The sequence below is a fragment of the Bos mutus genome, chromosome 15 (genome assembly GCF_027580195.1).
Source record: "Bos mutus isolate GX-2022 chromosome 15, NWIPB_WYAK_1.1, whole genome shotgun sequence".
NCBI lineage: Eukaryota > Metazoa > Chordata > Mammalia > Artiodactyla > Bovidae > Bos > Bos mutus.
The window spans coordinates 45,081,301-45,104,988 of record NC_091631.1 but is presented as its reverse complement, the minus strand read 5'-3'; the positions used below and the strand labels follow the sequence as shown (position 1 = coordinate 45,104,988).

Sequence of the window (23,688 nt, the reverse complement as noted above, 5' to 3'; positions counted from 1 at the left end):
TGCCAGCCATTCATCCATTCGAGTGTCCGTTCATTCAAACAACAGGTATGAGTGCTAGTGTCCTGTGAGTATTGTTTCAGGTGCGGAAATAGCAGCAGAGTCCTGCTCTCAGAGGGCTTGTGTTCTGGTCAGGAGAGAGACTGTAAATAACAAGTTAAAAATACAAAGAAAAATAAAGCAAGTGAGGAGACAAGAGATGGGGAGGGGTGTAGATGGCTATTTCATACAGAGTTGTCAGGGAAGGCAACTGGAGTTGCCATGCCCCACTCCAGGGAATCTTCCCGACCCTGGGATCAAACCCACATCTCTTATATCTCCTGCGTTGGTCGGCAGGTTCTTTATCACTAGCACCACCTGGGAAGCCCAGATAAGGTGGCATTTGAACAAATACTTGACAACATGAGGGAGTGAACCTGTGGACATCAGGGCAAGAGCATTCCAGACAGTGAGGACAGCAAAGGCCCAGAGGCCAGCGCCGTTTGAGGAACAGGAAGAGAGTCAGTCATTGTAGCTATGGTGATGTCAGCAAGGTGGAACTTGATAGAAGCTGAGGTCCAGGAAGAAGCTGGACACCAGCTGTTATTTATCTGAGTCAATGAAGAGGCAATGGAGGATCTGCAGTGCCGTGCTGACTTCCTGCCAGGTTTGAACAGCCTCTCTCAGTTTTTGTGTAGAGAATACAATAGGGGCAGCAGAGAGAGCAGTTAGAACACCCTTGCAGGAGCACCCGTACAGAGTGATTGGCTGGTGAGATCCTCGATGTCCTTTAAACATTACCTTCCTAAATCCTTCATTGTTCCTACCTGGTGGACAGCCACAACCTCCTCTCTGGCCTGCTCGCCTTCAGTCCCAAACCCTACCTCTTCCTCTCACCCCGTTCTCAGTGCTATCATGGATCCTTGTCTGGAAAGGACCCCAGGCCAGTCAGCTTCTACTTAGCAACTTAGGCTGCAGTCACAAAAGCATCTCCAGAGTAACACTGTGGGCCAGCAGGCCCTCCCCGCTCCTGATTTTGGGAGCTTGCTTCCTCCTGCTGCCCCAGATCCTGCCTTGAGGGCATCAGTGGCCCCAGAGAGGGACAAATGGACTCATTATTAGACATGTCCTGCACTGAGAGTGCCTCTTCCCTCAGACTGGCCCAGTGGGACCGTTGTCCTCGCAGCCACTCTCTAGGCTGTTCTGGTGGAGGAGCAGCCCCTCTCTGGGCACTGTGGCCATGGCTCTCTGTTCTTGAGGCCAGTGGCCAGGAGGTGGCTCTGGCCACAGATAGAGAGATAAAGATAAGGATCCAGGCACAGGACTGGTGTTGATGGCACTAGATCTCAGTGTTAGGTGTGTGCTCCAGCTCTGCTGCTCTCCAGACAGAGCAGGGGGTTCAGAAAGACTGTGGCAGGGGAACGGCCCAGATGTATCCACTTTCACTCAGTAGCTCCATCCTGAGTTGCCCATACCACATACCTGAGGCTGATTAACAAGTGTGACCCGCTCCCCAGGCCTGGCTCTCATCCCAGCTCACAGATCAGTGAGGCAGTTACAAATAGAAACACCTCTAGATCCAGAAAGAGTGTGGTGTGTGTGCTTAGAGAGCTCTGGGCACCTTAAGAACTCAGCGGAAGTGAGATTAACAGCCTTCCAACAGCGCAGGAGGACCCAGCCCTACACTGGGTCAAAATGTACTCCTGCAGCCAAAAAGATGCCAGCAAAATCAGTGAAGGTCACTCCAAGTAGGCAAATCTTAGTGAGTACCTTCTACTTAAGACGGGTGAACTCTTATTCATCCTTCAAAACCCAGCTCAAAAATAATTCCTGAAACTTTCAGTGACACCTGCCTGGTGTCCACAACAGAGCATATAATTCTCCCCTCTGCTACTTCTGTCCCTTAGAAATACTGTTGCTTTTTTTATCATCATCCTATATTATTGGTTTTTATTCTTTATTTTTTTTTTCTGAATCATGACTTCTATGACTATTTCAAGGTTGTTCCTCACAGCTAGAAGAAGGCAAATCCTACAAGAGGCCTCAAAGGTTTTTAAAATATATGAACACACAAAGGAGAAAATATCAGTCATCCTTCCCCGTGTCTCCCTCTCTTCCTCAGAGACTGTGTGTTCTCAGTTTGGGATGCATTCTTCAGAATCTATACATACAAAAATATATAGTGGCTTTGCATAAATTAAGTCATAATTCCTCTATATTGTTCTGTATCCTATCTTCTCTTAAAAATGTCCAAGGTATTGTCCCATGTCAGGCCACAGAGTGCTACCTCATTATTTTAAATAGCTGTGTATTATTCAAGACATAATATTATTCAATATTATTCATAATATTATTCATAATATTATTCAATATTATTTGATATTATTCATAATATTATTCGATTATAAATAATTCATAATATTATTCAATATTACTTTATATTATTATTCATATTATTCAATTATAAATAATTCATAATATTATTCAATATTACTTGATATTATTCATAATATTATTCAATTATTAAAATAATTCATAATATTATTCAATATACTTGACCCATATGTGGTTCAAATGGTAGGGTCACATCATAGTTTCTTTGCATATTCCTTTGTGATGGGTATTTTGGGGTTCCCCTTAAAGTCTTTCACAATTACAAACAACACCACAGTAGACACTGTCGTGCCAGCCCCCTTGTACATGCCACTGGTCCCCATAATTGTCTTTCCCCATGGCGGCACCAGAGAAGGAAATGGCATCCCACTCCAGGATTCTCGCCTAGAGAATCCTGTGGCCAGAGGAGCCTGCTGGGCGGCTATCCATGGGGTCGCACAGAGTCGGACACGACTGACGTGACTTAGCAGCAGCAGCAGCGTGGTGGCTCTAGTGGTAAAGAACCTGCCTGTCAATGCAGGAGACGTAGGAGACTCAGGTTCAGTCCCTGAGCCAGAAAGATTCCCTGGAGAAGGAAATGGCAACCCTCTGCAGTATTCTTGCCTGGAGAATTCCATGGACAGGGGAGCCTCAAAGGCTATAGTCCATGGAGTCACACAGAGTCAGACGCGACGGAAGCGGCTGAGCACGCACGCACATGGTTGTGTACCCTAATGGCCTGGCAGCTCCAGGGCAGAAACTGAATTTTCCTCTTCGGGGTCTTGTGTCCAGTACAGGTGTCCACACAATGAAATAAATGGACTCATCTGAGCAGAATCATGACTGTGTGAAAGATCTGGATGAACTCAGGGAGCAGTGGCAAGCCTGTGGGGCTGGAACAGAGGAAAGAGCGCTGATGCAGCCAGGAGGGACAGGCTGCCGTCAGAGTCAGTTAAGAGGTCCCTTGTAGATGGTGGGGAGACAGGAAATTGTCCGCAAGAGGACCTAGTCCACACTGTGTTTCAGCCTAACTTCCCCCACCCAGAAACCAGCTGTTGTAATTGTCCAGGCAAGATAGACTCTGGCCCTGAATCTCATCTTTCTGTCCTGAGGTTGCCACCTAGACCCCAAACACATCAGGAAGCCTGAATTCCTTGCTCACAGCAGGACCTAGGGACCACCAGTTACGGCCCAAATGGTGAGATACCCATAAACTTGGGCGACTGGACACTCAGACATTTCTCTGAAACTTGCCCGGCCCTGAGGCCAGCTCCATGCACACTGACATCTACCGCCTTCCTGAATCCAGAGCCTTCCTCTCCGTGAGGTGCTCAGACCTCGCCCCTCCTGTCTCTCTCTATCTGTCTCTGTCTCTGCCTGGTGTTGCAGAAGAGCAGCTCTGCCTGAGGCCCAAGGTCCATGTGTGGCCTCTGAGAGGCAGCAGACAAGGTGAACCATTGGCGGCCTGACTTTTTGCACCGTCTCTACCTCCTCTTTCCCCATCCCCAAGATGTGCTGGGGTGGGCAGTGGCAGAAGGAAGCAGGGTCTTCTGCAGCTGCCGCAGCCTCATCCCCAGTGCTTGTGAGGGCTCGGGAGGATCCTGCTCTTCTGTAGCGTGCTCCTCCTCTCACCTGCTACAGCTCTTGCCTCCCATCAGTGACCTTGTCCCTGTCCAGTTGGGCCATGACTTTGAACCTTTCTTCATTACCTGAGGAGCAGGGCTTTTGCTAGAGAGGATGACATATTGACAAAAGAGATTCTGGAGTCCTTTTGGCTGGGTTGGAATTTAGGTCCACTTCTCACCAGGTGTGCTAGGTTTGCTGTGGGGATTCAGTGAATTAATACATATAAAGTGGTTATCACGGGCCTGGCGTACACTAAGTATTCAGTGACTTTATTACCATTTTGGAAATACTGAAGGACCCTGAGACTCAGGAGTCCTGGATTCTAGTCCTGGCTAGAATGGCCACGTGACCATGGGCAAGTTCTTTTACCTCTCTGAGCTTAGTTACCTCATCTATAAAATGGAGGCAAGAACACTTCAGAGGGTTGCTGTGAGAATTAAGGTAACATTTATATGAAACTGAGAAACACCATCCCTAGGTTGTAGCCCGCATCTTCATGGTCAGAGGAGGCAGCTAGAGCTCCAGCCATCACATCCACATTTCCAGTGACAGGATGGAGGAAGGGACAAAGAAGAAAGGGGCAAGGGGCACATGCCACCTGTCTTTGAAGAAGAGTTCTTTAATACAGAACATTTCAGCTTGCTTCAAAAAACTAAGATCATGGCATCCAGTCCCATCACTTCATGGCAAATAGATGGGAAGAAGTGGAAACAGTGGCAAATTTTATTCTCTTGGGCTCCCAAATCACTTTGAACAGTAACTGCAGAATTAAACAGTGACTGCAAATAAAATTAAAAAATACTTGCTCCTTGAGAGGAAAGCTATGACCAACCTAGACAGCATTTTAGAAAGCAGAGGCATCACTTTGCCGACAAAGGTCTATATCAACAATGCTATGGTTTTTCCAGTAGTCATGTACGAATGTGAGAGTTGGACCATCAAGAAGGCTGAGCACCAACAAATTGATGCTTTTGAACTGTGGCACTGGAGAAGACTCTTGAGAGTCCCTTGGATGGTAAGGAGATCAAGCCAATCAATCCTAAAGGAAATCAACCCTGAATATTCATTGGAAGCTGAAGCTCCAATACTGATCCTGAAGCCAGAGCTCCAATACTTTGGTCACCTGAAGTGAAGAACTGACTCCTTAGAAGAGACCCTGATGCTGGGAAAGATTGAGGGCAGGAGGAGAAGGGGACAACAGAGGGTGAGATGGTTGGATGGCATCACTGACTCAATGGACATGAGTTGAGCAAACTCCAGGAGACAGTGAAGGACAGGGAAGCCATGGGGTCGCAAAGAGTCAGACACGGCTTAGCAACTGAACAATGAACAACTCATTGGCCACGCTCCACTGTACAAGAAGTTGGGAAATGTAGCCTCCATTCTGTGGTTCAGGGAAACCAAGGGTTTCTGCCGCACATGCTCAGGTGCTTGCCTCTTGTAGGCAAGTATGCTCCCACAGAAAAGCTGCCCCCTTCCTAGCGCTGGGCTGCAGTCCCAGCACCATAAGGCCCTGTGAGGACCCAGGTTGCCAAGGAGCTCAGGCAGGTGCCACAGACCTGAACAGATTGAGGTGCTGTGTCCAACCTGTGCCAGGGACCGTCCCACCCCAAGATTCTGTTGCCTGCAGGGCTCTTAGGCTAATGCAAGTGTGGTGGGCCCTAAGCTTTGTCACTTGTTACAGCCTGAATCAGCATCACTGAGCTCCACAGGCAGGGCACTGAACTCTAGAGGTTGAGGAATCCTTCTGTATCTATGAGCTCTCTACCCAAGGCTCGGAGCTTCCCCGGTGACTCAGTGGTAAAGAATCCACCTGGAATGCAGGAGCTGCAGGGTTCGATCCCTGGGTTGGGAAGATCCCTAGGAGGAGGGCATGGCAACCCACTCCAGTATTCTTGCCTGGAGAATCCCATGGACAGAGGAGCCTGGCAGGCTATGGTTGGTCCATAGGGTCGCAAAGAGTTGGACATGACTGAAGTGATTGATACCCAAAGGCTCAGACAGGTGTCCCAGGTCTAGTGGAGCAACTCTGGATCAATCAGGTGGGATCTCAGTGTCCTCGAGAGCTTGGCGAGTGCCAGACACACTGCAGAGATCCCTGTGTAACTCCAGGAATCATCGTGAATGCACTTGTTTTGAAAACTGGGTGTCCCGTATGCCAGTTAGCTTAGGAGGAGACTTGTCATGGGCTCCTATGAGAACAGTAGGAGAACAGTAGCACCTTGCTGAGTCCAGAGGGCCCTCCCATCTTCACTGTGCCCCTGAATAGGTGGCCGTCAGTGAGGGTGGGAGGCGGATGTGTGTGTGAAACATCTAAAATGCTGGAGGAGCTCAGAACCTAAACATGTCTTGGGTGAGCCCTTCTATTACAGGGCAGCCCATCTTTCACTCTCCAAGTTCAGCAGCCTGGTCTTTTTCTACAGGAGGTTTCTTTGCAGTGTTGGGGAACCCCTGACTTGTCATTCCACCCTCAGCCTCCCCATCTGCAGGGAGGGTTTCCCACCTGCATGGCCTTCCTTGCCTTTTCCTCCTTCTCACGTGGGTGTGAGCTGTCACCATGTGTCAGGCAGGGTACCAGGGCATTACTGTATATCAGCACATGTGGGCCTGCTCCTAGGAGCCCCGTGAGGGAGGTGGGGACAGACTTGCCATTGTCACACAGCTGTGTGGTGATGTGAGAACCAGGGCAAGCATAGCATAGTCCACAGTCATCCATAGTATGTGTTATATATGTACCAGGGGCTGGTGGGTTACAAGCCATGGGCCAGATCTAATTCATGGTCTGTTTTGTATGGCCTCGCAAGCTAAGAATGATTTTTAAAGTCTTGTAATAAAGAATAAGAATATGCAACAGAGACCGTATGAGACCATCAACCTGAAGTATTTCCTATCTGCCTTTACGGAATAAATTCGGCAAGCCCTGATACAGAATGTGCAGAGTTTAGCATAGATTCTGGAGCCACACCTCCTGGGTTCTAGAGCCTCAGTTTCATAATCTCTAAAATGAGAATAATCTATGAAGCATGACTGCCCTACAGGATTGCTGGAATAAAGTGAGATAAAGAATATAAAGCACCTACCCTCACGCCAGCCTCTTTGGGAGGGCTGGAAGAAGCTGTATCTGAGCCTGTGCCAGGCTTTTCAACCCAGTGGGCTACCCCAGCCCTGCACGTGGCTTCCTCAGAGCGTTTCCTTTGGCAGGAGGAGAGGGGCCTGCCAGCTGCCCATTGTGCCATGTCCTGCTGCTAGGTCAGCGCTGCCTTCCTCCCACCCCCATTCCTGCTGACCGTCAGCTGGTGCCGCTCACCAGGGCCGGGCATGAAGCCCGCAGCAGGTGCCGAATGAAGCCCGCAGGTCCCAAGCCTGTCCCACTGTCCACCTTGTGCCTGAGATCGGCCTGGCTGAAGTGCCTGCTGAACTGCAGGACTTGTGGCCTGGGGCTCATCCTCTCTGTGTGCATTTCCTCACTCACGGGCCAAACAGGCAGACATCTGTGTTTCCCCAAGCCCAAGCTTTTGGCTAATGCCTGCCTCCCTCCCAGGGAAAAGGAAGGAGAAGGGCAATCCCAGGCCAGCCAGGCTCCCTCTGTGAAAGAGTGGTCCACAAAACAGATTTTTCAGTGGCTAATGAGTGAAATGTAAAGATAATTACAAACTCAGATGATTGAAAAAAAAAAAAACAATCAAAAGTATTTACTGATCTGGACGGGGATGGGCTTCCAATTCTTACAGCAATGGGAGAAATGATTAGATAAAAGAGCAAGAAATGGTACTATGTAGAACCACAAAATTTATGTTTTACATCAAAACACCCAAAGCAAAATTTTAAATAAAACTGAGGAAAAATATTTCTGCCACATATGCACAGAATTAATACTCTTAAAATAATCTTAGTAAGGCTCTTGAGAACAATAATGGCAAGCATTTATTTAGTGCAGTAGTGCCCCCTCAGCCACAATTTTGCTTTCTGTGGTTTCAGTTGCCCACTGTCAACCATGGTCAGTCAATATTAAATGGAAAATTCCAGCAGTAAACAACTCACAAGTTTTGAATTGCATGCCATTCGAGTAGTGTAATGAAAACTTGCTCTGTCCTGCTCCATCCTGCCCAGGATGTAAATCAACCCTTTGTCCAGCCCATCTATGCAGTACATGCTACATGCCCATTATTATAGGAAGAACCAGTACAGGATTTGGTACCATCCATGGTTTCAGGCATTCACTGAGGGTCTTGAAAAGTGTCCCCTGCACATAAGCTAGGACTGCGGTACTATGTATTTTATATATATACTTATTTGTTTAATCCTTGTAAATGAATCAGTTCAGTTCAGTTGCTCAGTCGTGTCCGACTCTTTGCGACCCCATGAACCGCAGCACACCAGGCCTCCCTGTCCATCACCAACTCCCGGAGTTCACTCAGACTCACGTCCATTGAGTCAGTGATGTCATCCAGCCATCTCATCCTCTGTCGTCCCCTTCTCCTCCTGCCCCCAATCCCTCCTAGCATCAGGGTATTTTCCAATGAGTCAACTCTTCGCATGAGTTGGCCAAAGTACTGGAGTTTCAGCTTCAGCATCATTCCTTCCAAAGAAATCCCAGGGCTGATCTCCTTCAGAATGGACTGGTTGGATCTCCTTGCAGTCCAAGGGACTCTCAAGAGTCTTCTCCAACACCACAGTTCAGAAGCATCAATTCTTCGGCCCTCAGCTTTCTTCACAGTCCAACTCTCACATCCATACATGACCACTGGAAAAACCATAGCCTTGACTAGACAGACCTTTGTTGGCAAAGTAATGTCGCTGCTTTTTAATATGCTATCTAGGGTGGTCATAACTTTCTTCCAAGGAGTAAGTGTCTTTTAATTTCATGAGTGCAGTTACCAGTTGCAGTGATTTTGGAGCCCCCCCAAAAAAAGTCTGACAAGAGTTCCAGAAAAACATCTATTTCTGCTTTATTGACTATTGCCGAAGCCTTTGACTATGTGGATCACTATAAACTGTGGAAAATTCTGAAAGAGATGGGAATAACAGACCATCTGACCTGTCTCTTGAGAAACCTGTATGCAGGTCAGGAAGCAACAGTTAGAACTGGACATGGAACAACAGACTGGTTCCAAATAGGAAAAGGAGTACGTCAAGGCTGTATATTGTCACCCTGCTTATTTAACTTAAGTACATCATGAGAAACACTGGGCTGGAAGAAGCAGAAGCTGGAATCAAGATTGCCGGGAGAAATATCAATAACCTCAGATATGCATATGACACCACCCTTATGGCAGAAAGTGAAGTGAAGTCGCTCAGTCGTGTCCGACTCTTTGCGACCCCATGGACTGTAGCCTATCAGGCTCCTCCGTCCATGGGATTTTCCAGGCAAGAGTGCTGGAGTGGATTGCCATTTCCTTCTCCAGGGGATCTTCCTGACCCAGGAATCGAACCCGGGTCTCCTGCATTGCAGGCAGATGCTTTACCATCTGAGCCACCAGGGAAGCCCTGGCAGAAAGTGAAGAGGAACTAAAAAGTCTCTTGATGAAAGTGAAAGAAGAGAGCAAAAAGGTTGGCTTAAAGCTCAATATTCAGAAAAATAAGATCATGGCATCTGGTCTCACCACTTCATGGCAAATAGATGGGGAAACAGTGGAAACAGTGTAAATGAATAAGTATGTATAAACTTTATGAAAAAGATACTATTATTATCCCCATTTAACAGATGAGGAGACTGAGGCTCAGAGAAGCTAAGTAACTCACCCAGGATCACAGGTAATACATGGAGGAGTTAGGATTTGAACCTAGGCCATCTGGCTTTTGGGTCTCAACACTTAAACTTTTCTGTGCAAAACAGGGAAAACCTGTAAAGCAGACAATAAACTAAAGAGGAAATACAGATATCTGAGAAAAATAAGAATTCTCTTTCAGTTTCAGTGGGAATGAGAAAAGTACAATAAAAATAATGAAAATAAAAAAATAATAATCTTTGCCTTCAAATTAGAAAGGATTTTTAAATATTATAATAATGAATACCCACTGACAATACTGGAGTGCTATAGAGATTCACACAGATTGCTGTAGTTATATTTGAGTGGCCTTTGTGAAAAGTATTCTGGCAGTACTCAAAGCAATACTCAGGAATCTCAAAAATGTCCACGCCATTTGACCAGAAATTCCCATTCTAAGAATCTTAATTTGAGAAAATAATTAGAAATGTAGGCAAAGATTCATGTACAAAAGATGTTCATAGAAATGTTATACAAAATAATGAAAAATTAGAAACAAACCTCATAATAAAATGCAGGTTAAGGAAACTGTTTAATCTCCATAATGGGCATAACTAGGCAGTCATTTTAAATAATCTTTATAACAAAAGACACCATAAACAAAGTGAAGAGACACCACAGACTTCTGGGAGAAGACATGATGCTTATAACAAAGGATTATGTAAACAAAAGAATACACAAAGAACACTTACAAATTAGGAAGAAAGAAAAGGCAAGCAACCAAAAACAGGCAAAGAATGAAAGAATGTAAACACACAATACGTAGGAGAAGCAATTTAGGGGTAGTATACAGAGATGCTTCATCTCACTAGTAGTCAAAATTGCAAAATAATTACATGTATTTAATAAGAATCGAAAGAATGTAACGGCAAAGATAGAAGGAAACAAGTTCATACCCACTGCCGATGGGACTATAAACGATGAGGCTGCAGCCGTGGTGAAGAGCGGTTTGGCGGTACCTGCGTGTGTGTTCAGTCGTGTCTGACTCTTTGCCACCCCCACGGAAGTGTAGGCCACCAGGCTCCTCTGTCTATGGGATTATCCTGACAAGAATACTGAAGTGGGTTGCCATTTCCTCCTCCAGGGGATCTTCCCGACCCAAGGATCAAGCCCATGTCTCCAGTGGCTCCTGCATTGGCAGGTGGATACTTTACCACTGAGCCGCCTGGGAAGCCCTTGGCCATGCCTGGTAAATGCAAACGTGTGATTCCACCACACTCACACTTCTAGGGATCAGTGTGCACAAACACCAATTTGTATAAGGACACGTGTTCCAGGATGTTCACTGCAATGCTATTTATAGTAGCAACAATAGTAATAGGATTGTTGTAAATTGTATCTTGTGTAATAAAATAGCAGCAATAATCATCAGTCATTAAAGAACTGTCCATCAGAAGGGAAATGGGTGAGTAAAATATGATTTATGCATAATAAAATACTATGCACAGTTGAAATAAATGAACTAAATCTGTAACTATCAGCTCAGATAGATTTCAAAAACAATGGTATAAAGAGCAAGTTACAACAAAAGATATATTTGAGTGACACTACTTGTGTAAATCTTTAAAACAAACTAAAAATATTACATAGTATTTAAGGACACATATATGTAGAAAAATATAAAACAAGCATGCAGGCAATGTACACCAACTTCAAATAGTGGTTACTTCCTGGAAGGAGGGCCAAGGATGAGAGGTGGGTCTTAAATGGTATCTTTATAATTGATTTATTTTTTTAAAGGTTGAAACAAATATGGTAAAATGTTAACTTATGTTCTAAATCTGATTGGGGAACATGTCTTTCTGTTAAATTATTTGTACTTTTCTGCATAGAGTGTTTTCAAAATTTCAAACAATTTATTTTTAATTTACTTTTTGAATAATCTGTAATTCTATGGAGAAATGTTTATGTTATTAAGGCAGGAAAGCAAGATGATATGTACACAAATATTTACAGGTTTCACAAATTGAAGATTTGAAAGAGAGATTGAAAATATTCGTAGTGGGAATATTCACTGGCGGTCCAGTGGTTAAGATGCAGGAGGCATGGGTCAGTTCCTGGTTGGGGAGTTAAGATCCCACATGCTGTATTGTAGAGCCAAAAAAAGTAAAATAAAATAGTTAAAATATTCATTGTAGTGGACAAGATTCTAGGAGTCTGCTTTTCTTTACACCTATCCATATTTTTCTCTACACACCCCCCTCGCTTTTACCACAAAGATATATTACTTTTATATCCAGAAAAAAAAAAATTTTTTTTAACAACCACAGAAAAATGTGAGCGAGTTTAGTTAGATTCCAGGAAAGGGTCCAAAACCTAGGAAGAGGTGCTGTGATGGGGTGGGAGCCTCATGGGCTGTCGGAGAGACATGCGCTCAAATGCTGGCTCAGAGATTGGCTGTAGGAGTCTGAGTTCTTTAATTGTTGATCAATTCAGTGAACCTTGTTGAGCCACAACTGAGATAGGGCAGTGAACAGAACATTCATGTTCCTCCCTTACTGTAGGGCAGACAGTCTTGAGAGGAGTGGAGAATAAACCCATCAGCACCCAGACCATCTATCCACCCCCACAGGGAAAAGTATAAGGGCGATGACAGGAATCCAGGGTGACTGGGTGCTGGGGAATCCGGCCTCTGAGCATGATCTAAACAGAATCTGAAGGATGAGGGGGATGTAAAGCCCAGCAAAGCCGGAACTTGGAGAGAAAGGTCAGCCCCACAGGGCATGTTTTAGAAGCTGAAGGAAGCAGGGGTTCTGGCATGCAATGGGGTGGGGGAGAGTGTGAAAGGGGAGCCCCGCAGGCTGGTCCAGAGCCAGACCACTCTGCCTCACTGGCCAGAAGGGCTTTAAGGGCAGTGGGAAGTCAGTGAAGGGTTGAAGCAGGGGAGTGACCTGGTTAGATCTGCCGTTGTCAGAGATTATCCTGATGCTCCTTGAAGATCAGAGTGGATGGTGAGCAGCCTGGTTAGTTGGCTGTTGGTGTGACCCAGATGAGAGAAAATGGGGTTGGGATCAGCAGACGGAGTGGTGGGGAAGGATTGGAGAGACTTTCAGAGGCAGAATTGGCAGGTCTAGGAGTGTGTGTGTGTGTGTGTGTGTGTGAGTGAGAGAGAGAGAGAGAGAGAGAGAGGTGCCTGTAGGGGGAGGGAAAGGGAGGGGCCGCGGAGGAGAGCCAGGTTTGAGGCAGGAAGGTGGCGGGTGGGTGGGAGTGAAGTAAAGCAGCCTTGGGGAACAGGGGAGGAAGCCAGGAGGGCAGGCAGGCCCTGAGGTGTGGCTGAGCTTTGGTTTCCTCAGGTGTAACGTGGGGTCCTCGGGGATACCGCACCCCCAGGGGGAGTGTTTTGGGCCCGTTCCCCAGAACCACAGCTACAACAGTCTGTTTCTCTCTCTCTCCCTGTCTCAGGTGGTGTGTGTCACTCCTGGGGCTGGAACGAGCATGGCATGTGCGGGGACGGCACCGAAGCTGACGTCTGGGCCCCAAAGCCCGTGCCAGGCCTACGTTTCTTCTTGGGACTCCATGTGGGCTGCGGGGCTGGCCACTCCCTGGCCCTTTGCCAGCTGCCAGCCCTCCCTGCCCTGGGCCAGCACCCCAGTGTCACCAGTCCTTCCCCAGATGCCACCAAGGAAGCCAGATCTCAAGAAGCTATGGAGCAAGAAAGAAACCAGAAGGAAAGGCATGCAGAAACTTCTCCCCAAGCCCAATCTGACAGGTTCAGAAATGGGGGGCTTGTGGCAGAGACCCTTGAATAAAGTGACCTTACCCACCTAACGTGTCCCTGGAGAATTGCTTTGTCAGGTTGCAGCAATCCTGAGAGGGGTTCAGGAGGCGCTGTGGGTGGACCGACAAGACCAGAATGATGGGTGGCTGCCTGCCTGGTGTCTGGGCTCTAGAAACAGACATCATTTCTACCCAGTGCATGAGAAGTCTTTACCCAAGGACATAGGAAGCAGCAGGAAGTCTCCAGCCTGTCCCTGACTGGTGGGGACAGAAAGTACAGCTCTGGGGTTTCATTCTCAGCATCCAGAGCATGCAGTCTGCTGGTTCAAGGTACCCTGGTTCCATGTACTCTGATCCGGTGACTGAATACTTGGACAGGATGGAGTTCTTCCCTTGGTGACTGGGACCAAGGGAGAGGGCTCTAGAGTGGGAGTGGAGGAAGTGTAGATGAGTAAGTGGAGGAAGAGACAAGACTTCTGGAAAGACCAGGCCAAAGAGACCCCTGGGACAGACAAGGGAATCTTTAGAACCAATGAAACTCCCAAGGTCAGTCTTCCTCTGAACCAGGCAGGACTCTGCAGCCAGTCTGTGTGACTGTAGTTGCCAAGCTGTATTTCTGGGTGAGGGACCAGCACCCGGTGGGAGGCGGGGTGGGGGGGAACTTAAGGGAAAGCAGCATCAAGAACCCTAACCCCTGAGCTCTGCCCGCCAGGCCCTTGGCTTCTGCAGGAAGGGGTCCTTCAGGTGAAACAGGGACCAGGCCAGGCCACAGGCCTCAGGCTTCTCTGGTGGCAGCTATGGCTCTGGGGGCCATGGCACCTTTTCCTCTGCTGTGACTGCCAGCAGGCCTTTGGCCAGAGGCCTCAGAAAGTGGCTTTCCCTGGTGGGCAGTATCACCACCCAGCCAGCCAGGGCTGTGGCGCATTGCACAGCGCCTCCTTCTGACTCAGGAGAGCATTTGAATCTGTGAATGCTAGGCTCCAAAGGCTTGAGAATATTACAAAAGCCCAGAACATCATGACTGGAGGATCTGTAACCACCTTCTAGCCTAGTGGCCTCTAAACTTGTATTCCAGACCCTAGCAGTCTCCTGAGACTGAGAGCAACCTCCTGACAGTGGCCACCGGGTGGGCTGTGGGTAAAGGAAAGCCAACTACACAGAGGTCTGCCCCCGCCCCCCGCCAACCTTATTCACAGCAGCATCATTTTAACCTGGCTTCCCATAAGATTCACTTGACAAGGCGTCCTTGAGAAAGTTTTAAAACCACTGATCTTATGCAGCATTTTTGTTGTTCATGTGGGAAAAGAGAGGCCCAAGAAGGGGAAGGGACCATCTTAAGGTCACACAGCTCACTCCTGGCCCAGGGTCCTAATTGGGAGGTGACCCATCCAGTACTTTGAGCCAGACAAGGGGTACAGACAAGGAGTGGCCCTGAGATCATCAGGGAGTTCGACTCAGGAGAGTGGGGATGAGGGCCATCCTGAGCTCCTCAGGCCTGCACCTAGAGACCATCCATGGCCAGTGGCTGACCTTGAACACCAGTGCATGGAGTCCACATCACTGCACTGGCCAGCAAAGCCTTTGGTCCTCCCACATCCCAGGACCAGTAGAGGCCAGTACAACCTCTAAGCACTTCCAGAGTGGAAGGAAGGACTTGTCTGGACACTCTGAGCTGGTCTTGCCAAGGTGACCAAGCCTTCTGAGATGGAGAGATCAGATGGCCCAGAGATGACCCAAACTGGAGCAAGTCCGCCATTACTGGCCACCACCTGCTATCCTACATGCTGAATGGTCTGCATCAGAGGGCAGCCCCACACGGGTGAGTCCTCAGGCCCGTACCTTCTAGACAGGGTTTCCATGCCTGAGGAGCCCACATGCAGTCTGTCTTGCAGCACAGCCCCCTACCTCTTCTGGCACCTGCTGGAAGAAATCTGAACCCCCGAAGCCTCTGCTGCTGAGCCCTCATGCTCCTGCCAAGGCTTCCTTGTGGGCACAAGATCGTGGGGCTCCTTCCCAGCTTGAGTCAGGGTAAGGTGGTGGATTGGCCTTAAGCCTCAGAACCTGAGCCAGACTCTTCTTAGAAGCCTGTGGAGCCCAGCTAATCCACTCACGCCGGAATGAATGGCTCTCGGCAGTAGACGACACCTCGGACCCTTCAGTCCCCTCTAGTGACAGCAGTGGGCAGGCTTCTCCACGTCAGCTCACTGGCCGGATCAGAGCAGCACCGGAAAGCCCCAGGGCTTTCAGTGGGGTGAGGGGCTGTTGGCAGTGTCTCCCAGACTTTTTTTCTGCATCCTCTGAACCCTATTGGTTATTCACAGACTTGTAGATGCCCAAGCCCTTCATTCCTACTAGATCTCGAGCTCTTCATGAGCAAGGGACCAGGTCTTGGTTGATTCCGGAACCCTTCACCAAGGACAGGTCCTGGGACAGAGGACGTGCCCAATGGGTAATAATGAACGAGCTGGTCGGTACACACTTAGGGTTACCATAGGGTGGAGAGGCTGAACGCGTGAGCTCTAAGATCCCCTCACCCCCACCCACCCTCTGCTTTTATCTCTAACAAATGTTTGTTAACTATGCTGTGGATAGCCAATCATTTGACGGTGATTAGCTAATGAGCCATAGGAGCCAGCTTGAGAAAATGCCCACTTATCTCTAAGAATGATTTTTTTTTCTGCTAGACTAAGCTGATTGGCCTTCCCCCTCCCCCCACCATGCTGCCCTATGGGAATGAAGGAAGGAAGAAAGAGAGGGGACTGAGATCCCCTGTGTGCTCATAGGTCTTAGGTCTGAGGCTCCTGGAGTGACTGTTGAAGGGCAGCCACACACCAGGTTTTCGGGGGATGTTTACAACCTAACCTGCCACACAGGCTCCCCTCGCAGGCACTCCAGCTCCCCTTGACACCCCACCACCTTCAGTCCCAGTGGGTTATCAGGTCAAAATTTGATGAGGCTGTGCTTGAGAATGGTGAACCCAGGCCAGGGGCTCAGAGTAAAGCCCTCCACCTGCATCCACCACTTCTGAGTGAAGTGACTTAGTGATAAATTGAAATTGGAGGGTAGTGAGTCAGAAAGTGGAATGGGGGTTCCAGGTCCTAAGGGGCAGTGTCCGAATTCCCCAGCAACCAGAGCACAGAGAGGTGAGAGTTGGGAGAGGAGATCCGGAGGGTCTTGCCAGCCAATTTAAGGAACTCTGGCTTCATTCTCAGGACAACAGGTGTTTAAGCAGGAAATCAAGGTAGTCAAATATTTTTATGTGCATGGAAAGCTCAGGGCAGCAGGTAAATGGCCCCTCTGTCACACCCATGGCCTGAGGACCCTGGTATTCAGGACCAATAACTCCGGTGTTCCAATCAATTCCACCTCCAGCCCCAGGAAGTCCTCAATGAGGACTTGAGATGGCTTCACCTAAGCTCTGGAGTCAGACCACCTGGGTTAAAAACTTAGCTTCATCATTCATCAGCTGTGTGGCTTTGAACCAGTGACTTTATCTCTCTGTGCCTCTTCTCTTGCCTCTATAATGGGCATGTTGAATTATTGTGGGTCATCATCAGACAGCTTGTCTCAGGTGTCCTGCACATGACAGATGTTCAGTGTATGTTAATCCCTGTTCCCCATCAGCTCCCATGTCCCTGAAAACCCCTATTCCAATGGCCTCGTGTCAAGTCCCACCTGAGTCCACCAGAGGCACTTCTCCCAGGATGGACCCCAGGTCGAGGGAACTCTGGTCTCCCTGCAGTCGCTGACACTGCTTGGCTTCTCTGTCCTGATGCTTATGAATGGCCATTACTCAGGTGGTGTGGATCAGGCAGCTCTGTGGCCGCGTGACCCCTGGGCAGAGGTCTTGCCACTCACTGCTGCACGCATCACCCCCTATTCATTGGTTCCTGGACTGCACAGGGAGCTCAGAAGTTGAGGTAAGTGCTCAGAGGGGATGAGAAACTGTTGGGTGAGAATTCGACACCCACCTTCAGACTTCTACCCACCCATATGATCGTTGACTTGGCCATACTGGCAGGGATGGAGGGAATGGAAATCCGGGAGGAACTGACCTCCACTTGTGTGTGGCCCTGGTCAGAGCACTCCCCTCTGGGCCTCAGTTCCTCATCTGTAAAGTGTTCAGAGGTGGCCTGCCATGTCCATTAGCGACTTTACCACCTGAGATTCTCTAATGGATAGGAAAAGAATTGGAACGCCAATCCCCACTCCACCCCCCGACCAAAACCAAATGAAATACCCAAGCAAATCAAGACCAAGTGAGCAACTCAAGCAAATCAAGATCCTAGGAGAGGCCTGCACCCCTTCCAAGATGCCACCAGGCTGAGTGAGGGGTATGCAATGGGGTGGCTGCTGGACAGTGCCCAGCAAGGGTACAGCTAGGTGGAGCACCCAGATCCATCAGACCCCTGCCTCTGGCTCCATCAAATTCAAGAATGGCCCTAGGAGGGAGGTGACCACGGTCTGCATGAAGGGCAGTGGCGGGGGCAGGGGTTAGGACCTCCACATAACCAGATTCAAGGGTCATGAATACAGCAGGATCCAGAGAGACGTTTCCATGTAGGTGAACCCCCAGAGGATGGGCCCGTCTTAGGTCAAGGCCTTTTTTGTTGATTCCTCCTGAGCTCTCCCCCCACCCCCAACCAACAGGATCTGGGGAGGGGCAGGGTGAGGTGGGCAGAGCGGTCCTGGCTTTCTCCCAGTGATAGGACAGCCTGCACCTTGGATGGGTCCCTGAGACCAGAAGAGCCAGGGCTCAGGCTTACCCCACCCCAGCCGAGCCGCAGAAGGCCTGACCAGGCGCCCAGAACCAAATTGCGACACTGCTGGAGGAATAAAAACCCAAATTCATGCTTTATGTCCAAAGTCAGCTTTTTATTATCGAGAGCCAGGGCCCAGGGAGGGGAGGGTGCTGAACTAAAGCAGCATTGCTCTCTTTCCAGGAATGTTGCGAGCTGCAGTGAGAGCTTGAGATGTTGCATTTTTTTTTTTTCAACTCAAGCATGTGTTTTTCAAAAATATCATCCTTCCCCACCCCCCACCCCACCACTAATTTTAGAATCAGACCAAAGCCAAGCTACTGTCCTCTGTTTCTGTTGGGAAAATACTATATTTATTCGAGATGCAGAAGTGCGTCTCTGCAAACCTCCGATTGCTTCAGGAAAACAAATCTGCTTTAGACTATACAGAAACCATGATACAAAATTTATTTCATGCTAGAATCGCTTTGCATAACATTGGGCATGCAGTTTTTTTTTTGTTTTTGTTAAACTCTGAAGTACTAAATTGCATACAATGCCGGGTTGTGCCTTGATCAAGGTGGAGGAGGACTGGCCCTCCCACAGTCCTGATCTTTTTTGGTGCTCTGAAAGAACACTTGAAAAATCCATACGGTGTTGATTATCTACTATGAACAATTTGTTATGAAAGTTGGTCACACTGAATCTACACACTGCTAAGATGATCGAATCAACCTAGACTAGCCGCTGTCAGGGATCTTGGGGAGACGTCCGCTGGGTCGCAAGCATGCCAAACAGAGGGAAGAAGGCGGCAGTGCGTTTCCACAATTCTATTTGGAGCAAAGTTTTCCGTTTCCACGTGAGAGATGAACTATGAAGGTGAGGTCAATATGACCAATGACTGACCGACTGCCCTTTTGGGAACCTTTACTCTAGAATCTCCGTGTACAAAAGGGAAGCAATCCATTACTCATCCCCACTCCTTCCCCCAACCCGCTCATTCCCCTCCCCACCCCAAAAAAACGTACAGGTTTCTACCGAACGCCTTTACAGTTTGGCTCCAACAACATGTATAAAAGGAAAGAGCTTTGAAAGAAAATAGAGGACTCTTGCTTGTTTTTCTTCATTGTTGTCATGGTTTAGGGTAATCATACAGTTGCAGGGGAGGTGGGGTTCGTGGGTTTGGATTGCTGGGTTTTCTGTTGAACTTCATGCAAGTCATGCTAAGGAACCCCTCCATCCCACCCCCTCCCCGAATAAATTAAAAGCTTTTTCTCAAAAAAAAAAAAAAAAAAGAAAAGAAGGAAAAGAAATCCTCTACGGTCAGTTACCATTTGGCCGTAGAAAAGCTACGTCCGTCCTAGTACAAGGCCTGGGCCACTCGGACTCGTCCGGCAAACCTGCATGGCGTGAATTTACTCTGTCCGAGGGCGAGGAGGGGCTGCAGGTCCACCCAGATGCTTAATAGCCACCAGTGTCCTGGGCCAAGTCGCCTGGTCAAGTCACTCTCACAGCCTCTGTCGGCATATACTTAGCAATGACAGGGCTTTCTTTGCAAAGATCTGTATGTAAAGAATACAATTAACACTTGAGCTTCTCTTCTTGGCTTTCCCATCCCGCTTGGTACTTAGTTTTTAAGGAAGGAGGAGGAAAGACCGAACAGCCGCATGCAGAGGCAGGCAGGATCTTCTCCAGCTGGCTTGGTTCTCCCATGCAGTGAGCCAGCCCAGCACGCCTCTTTCTCTCCCTCCTGGGGGAACGGGTTGAGCCCCTAACTCTTCTCTACCCCGCACACAGCTCATGGCCTGGCATTATCCTGAGAAAAGCAAGTCCTCAGTGGCTGTCATGACTCCATGAGAGCAGGACCATGTGGATGTGGGTGGGGGCTCCCCACCCTCAGTGCCTCTGGGGAACTGCAGAGTGGGTACCACCTTCAAACAGTGGTTGCCATCGGACTCCTTGCTCCCTACAGGCTGCTTCTGTCCCACACACCCTGGGCTTCCGGAAGCCCAGTCAAGAAACTCTTCTGTCTGCTCTTTCAGGCCACACAGATTGATCCAACATTCAAGATGAGGGAGACAGGCAGCCCCATAAGACCTTACCAGCAGAGCACAGCCATGGGGAAAGGTCTACATGCCTTCCTCTCCCATCCCCTGGGCTTGCCCCTGATCCTGGTTTTCTAGAGCCTCCACTTGGGAGAAAGCCAGTTGTGAAGGGGAGCTTTAGGCCTATCCATGGAAGGTTCCGAGGATGGGGCAGGCAGCCCCCAGGCCGGCAGCCCCCCTTCCATGCAGCACCATGCGGGGTGTGGTATGCCGCGCTGGGGTCCACGGGACCTCCAGGCAGGGCAAGGAAGCAGAGGCCAGCCTGGATCAGGAGAGCACGCCAAGCACCAGAAGGACTTCCCCCGTCTCCGTGTGGGCTGCCTCTCCTCTTCTGGGTTTGCCCTTTATTTTGAATTCTCTATTTTCTCCTCGCATATTATTGAACCATTTCAAATACTGGAGCAGTTGTGAATGGCTACCAGCTACACCAACTGTTGCTCTAAAAAGCCAACTATCTAGCCCAACCTGCTCACCCCAGTCAGCATGCAACCATACTGTGTGAGCCTGTGAGCCGCTCCCCAACATGCATGAGCTGCCCAGCCAGCCTGCTGTGCCGAGGATGGCTTCCTCCGCCTTCCAGGCCCTGCCTGGTGTCCGGAGCCTGGATCTAGGGTGCGCTGGGCCCCCGCCCCAAACTTCTCCCCAGTCCATGCTCAAGCTCTAGTGGAAGCCTTGTCCCCAGGAGGTCGGTTTACAAGACAAGGGTTTGATTCAACCTTGACCACCACAGGGCTCTGCCTTCACCAACCACAAGGGGGCACTGACCACACCTGGGGCCGCGGCTACTGGGTGCTGGGGTTGGAAGGGGCTGCACAGAGTCATACATAACCACCTCCTCTTGGCTAGTTTCCTATCTGCCACTCGCAGTGTTCTGACTGGCACATACCTTACCTCTGCAAGGACGCTGACCTCACTGCCAAGCCTTTAAGCTATCTCTCTCGTCATGACCGCCCCCCCACCCCAACTGGTCTATATGGATTCTCTTTAAAGGATGCCTCTTCCAGAACATGGATCTTGGGTGGCTAGGCCCACAGGGTCCTGGCCAGCCCAGGCCTACCCTGTTGCTCTCCCCAGCCAAGGGACAGGGGAGATCACTTTGCCTTTGGGGTCCGACCTGCCATCTGCCAGAGTAGCCTGGGGGAAGTTGAGGATCTTCCCACATCTCTGGGTACCCCTCTGCCTTGGGGGAATGTAGTCGGCCAGCCTGTCCCCAAGTCCCTTCTTACCCCTGAGCTCAATTGCAACCCACAGCTGCCTGGACCTCAGGTTCTCTCTGCCAGCCTACCATCCCAACTGGGAAGGGTGGGACTCAGACCTCTGGGGGCCGACCCTGGGGCTCCTCCTGCTCCTTTCCCCCCTCATTGTGCCTGCCTGCCCCTCAGCGCCCCTCGCCCGCCGCCCCGCCCACCCCTGTGCAGGAGCGCGAGGCAGGCCCGCTGATGCAGAGCACCCCGGCCTCCTCTACATACCCTTTCTCACTCCTCCACCAGGTGGGCACGCGTACTCCCCAGTTGATAAGAGGAAGCAGGGTCCGTATCTCTCGCGGGTGCCCGAGCGCGTAAAAGGCAGGCCCTCATCGGGAGTGAGGGCCTGGTCTATGTGGGGGCAGTCTTCGTTCGCCAGCGCGGCCTTCGCCACCTCCCCATTCAGTTTGGAATCTTCAAACATATAAGCAGAAGCTATTGAGACACTGAAAACTGTTTAGTGCGGGGGGGGACAGGCCAGAGTGGGACATCAGCAAAGGGTAGTGCGTGACTGAGGACAGAAAAGTGAGCGGGAGAGGCACGAGGCTGGGGGTCCCCAGCTCGTTCGGGCAGCCTTTGGGCTGCCCACAGTGCTGGGGAGGAGGGTTCCTGGGTTTGCTCAAAGTTTGCAAAAAGATGAGTTTGGTGATGGGCCCAGCAAGCGCGGTGCTGGGGGGCCGGGCCCAACGTCCAAGGTGGGGCCGATGAGACAGGATGGTGTGGATGCGGTCATGGGTAGAGGGCCAGACACAGAGCTCAGGGAGAAGACAGACAGACACGCAGAAACACTCCTGTCCAGAGCGGCAGCATTTTCTGATCCCTCTGCTGCTGACCAGAGCCCGGCTGCCCCCTCCACATCCAGCTGTCTGCTCAGGCATCCCTGGGCCCCACCCAAACCCCAAGGGTCAACTCCACTCCAGGCCCCCTGTGGATCCTCTCTGGTCATTTGCTTTATGCTGTTCCCCCATCACACCCTATCTGATCACTCTATCCCACCCCCATATGGACCTAATCCAGTCACTCTCTATGCTCCATCACCCATACAGACTAGGCCTGGTCACGCAGTCTCCTGGTCCCCCATCCAGTTGACCACTCAATCTGCTCCCTCTCTGTACAGACTTAAGCTGGTCACTCAGTCCACTCCGTTCACCACCCAGACCAAGCCAGGGTCTTCCACCTCGCTCTGCCTCAAGCAGAGCCAGCTTGCACAGGCGCAACAAGAATGCAGGCATGAGGCAGTGACAGCAGCCAGGGTTTGGGAGGGACTCCCATTCCTCCGTCTCCTTTCGGCAGCGTCCCCCGCAAAGCAGAGCAAATGGATGTGTAAAGACAACAGCGGCTGATGGACTCGGGTGGGAAAGACGAGTCTTGGCCTCTGCGGTAGCCTGAGAAGGAACCTGGGAAGAAGTTTGGGGGCACATTTGGTGAGGGCGCAGCTCTAGCCAGAGCAGGGCGCTCCCCCAAATCCAAGAGCAGCATCGTGGACGCCTCTGGAGCTGGCAGAGAGGGCTCTGTTGGCCTCTGAGTCCACCCATCACTCTTGGGGACCCCTCCCCTGCTTTCTGCCCTCCAAGCAGACTCTTCCTGGTTAGGGTGGCACCGACTCAGTCCCCAGGGTGGGCCCTGGTGGTGGTAGTGGTGGTTTAGTAGCTAAGTCGTGTCCGACTCTTGCGACCTCATGGACTGTGTAGCCCACCAGGCTCCTCTGTCCATGGGATTTTCCAGGCAAGAATACTGGAGTGGGTTGCCATTTCCTTCTCCAGGGGATCTTCTCAACCCAAGAATCAAACCTGTATCTCCTGCATTGCAGGCGGATTCTTCACCAACTGAGTTACGAGGGAAGCCTGAGGTTTCCTCAAAGACTTCCTCCAGGGTGAGAGCCTCAAGGGAAGACAGACCCAACGTGGGTGTGACCACAGCGGGAGGCCCTCTGAAAGGCTAAAGAGGGGCAAAAAGCTGGAGAGAGTCTCCACCCAATTTGACCCTCTTCCGTGACCCTGTTCACATCATGTAACTACACGCAGAAGTGATCCTTCTCCGTGTGCACACACTCGGCGTGCCCGCGGGTGGGACCACCACCCGTGTACACATCATGTCACTACAAAGAGGCAGTCAGTCAAAAGAGAAATGGACCAATCAG

General features: G+C 49.9%; 2 protein-coding genes across 3 annotated transcripts in view; one reads left to right on the top strand and one right to left on the bottom strand.

The window, feature by feature from the left end:
• SERGEF (secretion regulating guanine nucleotide exchange factor) overlaps window positions 1-13,511 on the top strand; it is a 248,780-nt gene extending 235,269 nt beyond the window's left edge. Inside the window, exons 11-12 of one of the 2 annotated variants that reach the window (XM_070384045.1) lie at window positions 10,828-10,932; window positions 13,146-13,511. In XM_070384045.1, coding sequence (XP_070240146.1) covers window positions 10,828-10,932; window positions 13,146-13,492 — 452 coding nt within the window. In that variant the 3' untranslated portion in view covers window positions 13,493-13,511. The remainder of the gene's footprint in view (window positions 1-10,827; window positions 10,933-13,145) is intronic. The other variant, XM_005896770.3, reaches the window with a different exon arrangement.
• Window positions 13,512-19,251: 5,740 nt separating this feature from the next.
• KCNC1 (potassium voltage-gated channel subfamily C member 1) overlaps window positions 19,252-23,688 on the bottom strand; it is a 44,141-nt gene continuing 39,704 nt past the window's right edge. The window contains exons 3-4 of the mRNA XM_005896771.2: window positions 21,774-21,962; window positions 19,252-19,761 (exon numbers count right to left, since the gene is read on the bottom strand). Coding sequence (XP_005896833.1) covers window positions 19,697-19,761; window positions 21,774-21,962 — 254 coding nt within the window. The 3' untranslated portion in view covers window positions 19,252-19,696. The remainder of the gene's footprint in view (window positions 19,762-21,773; window positions 21,963-23,688) is intronic.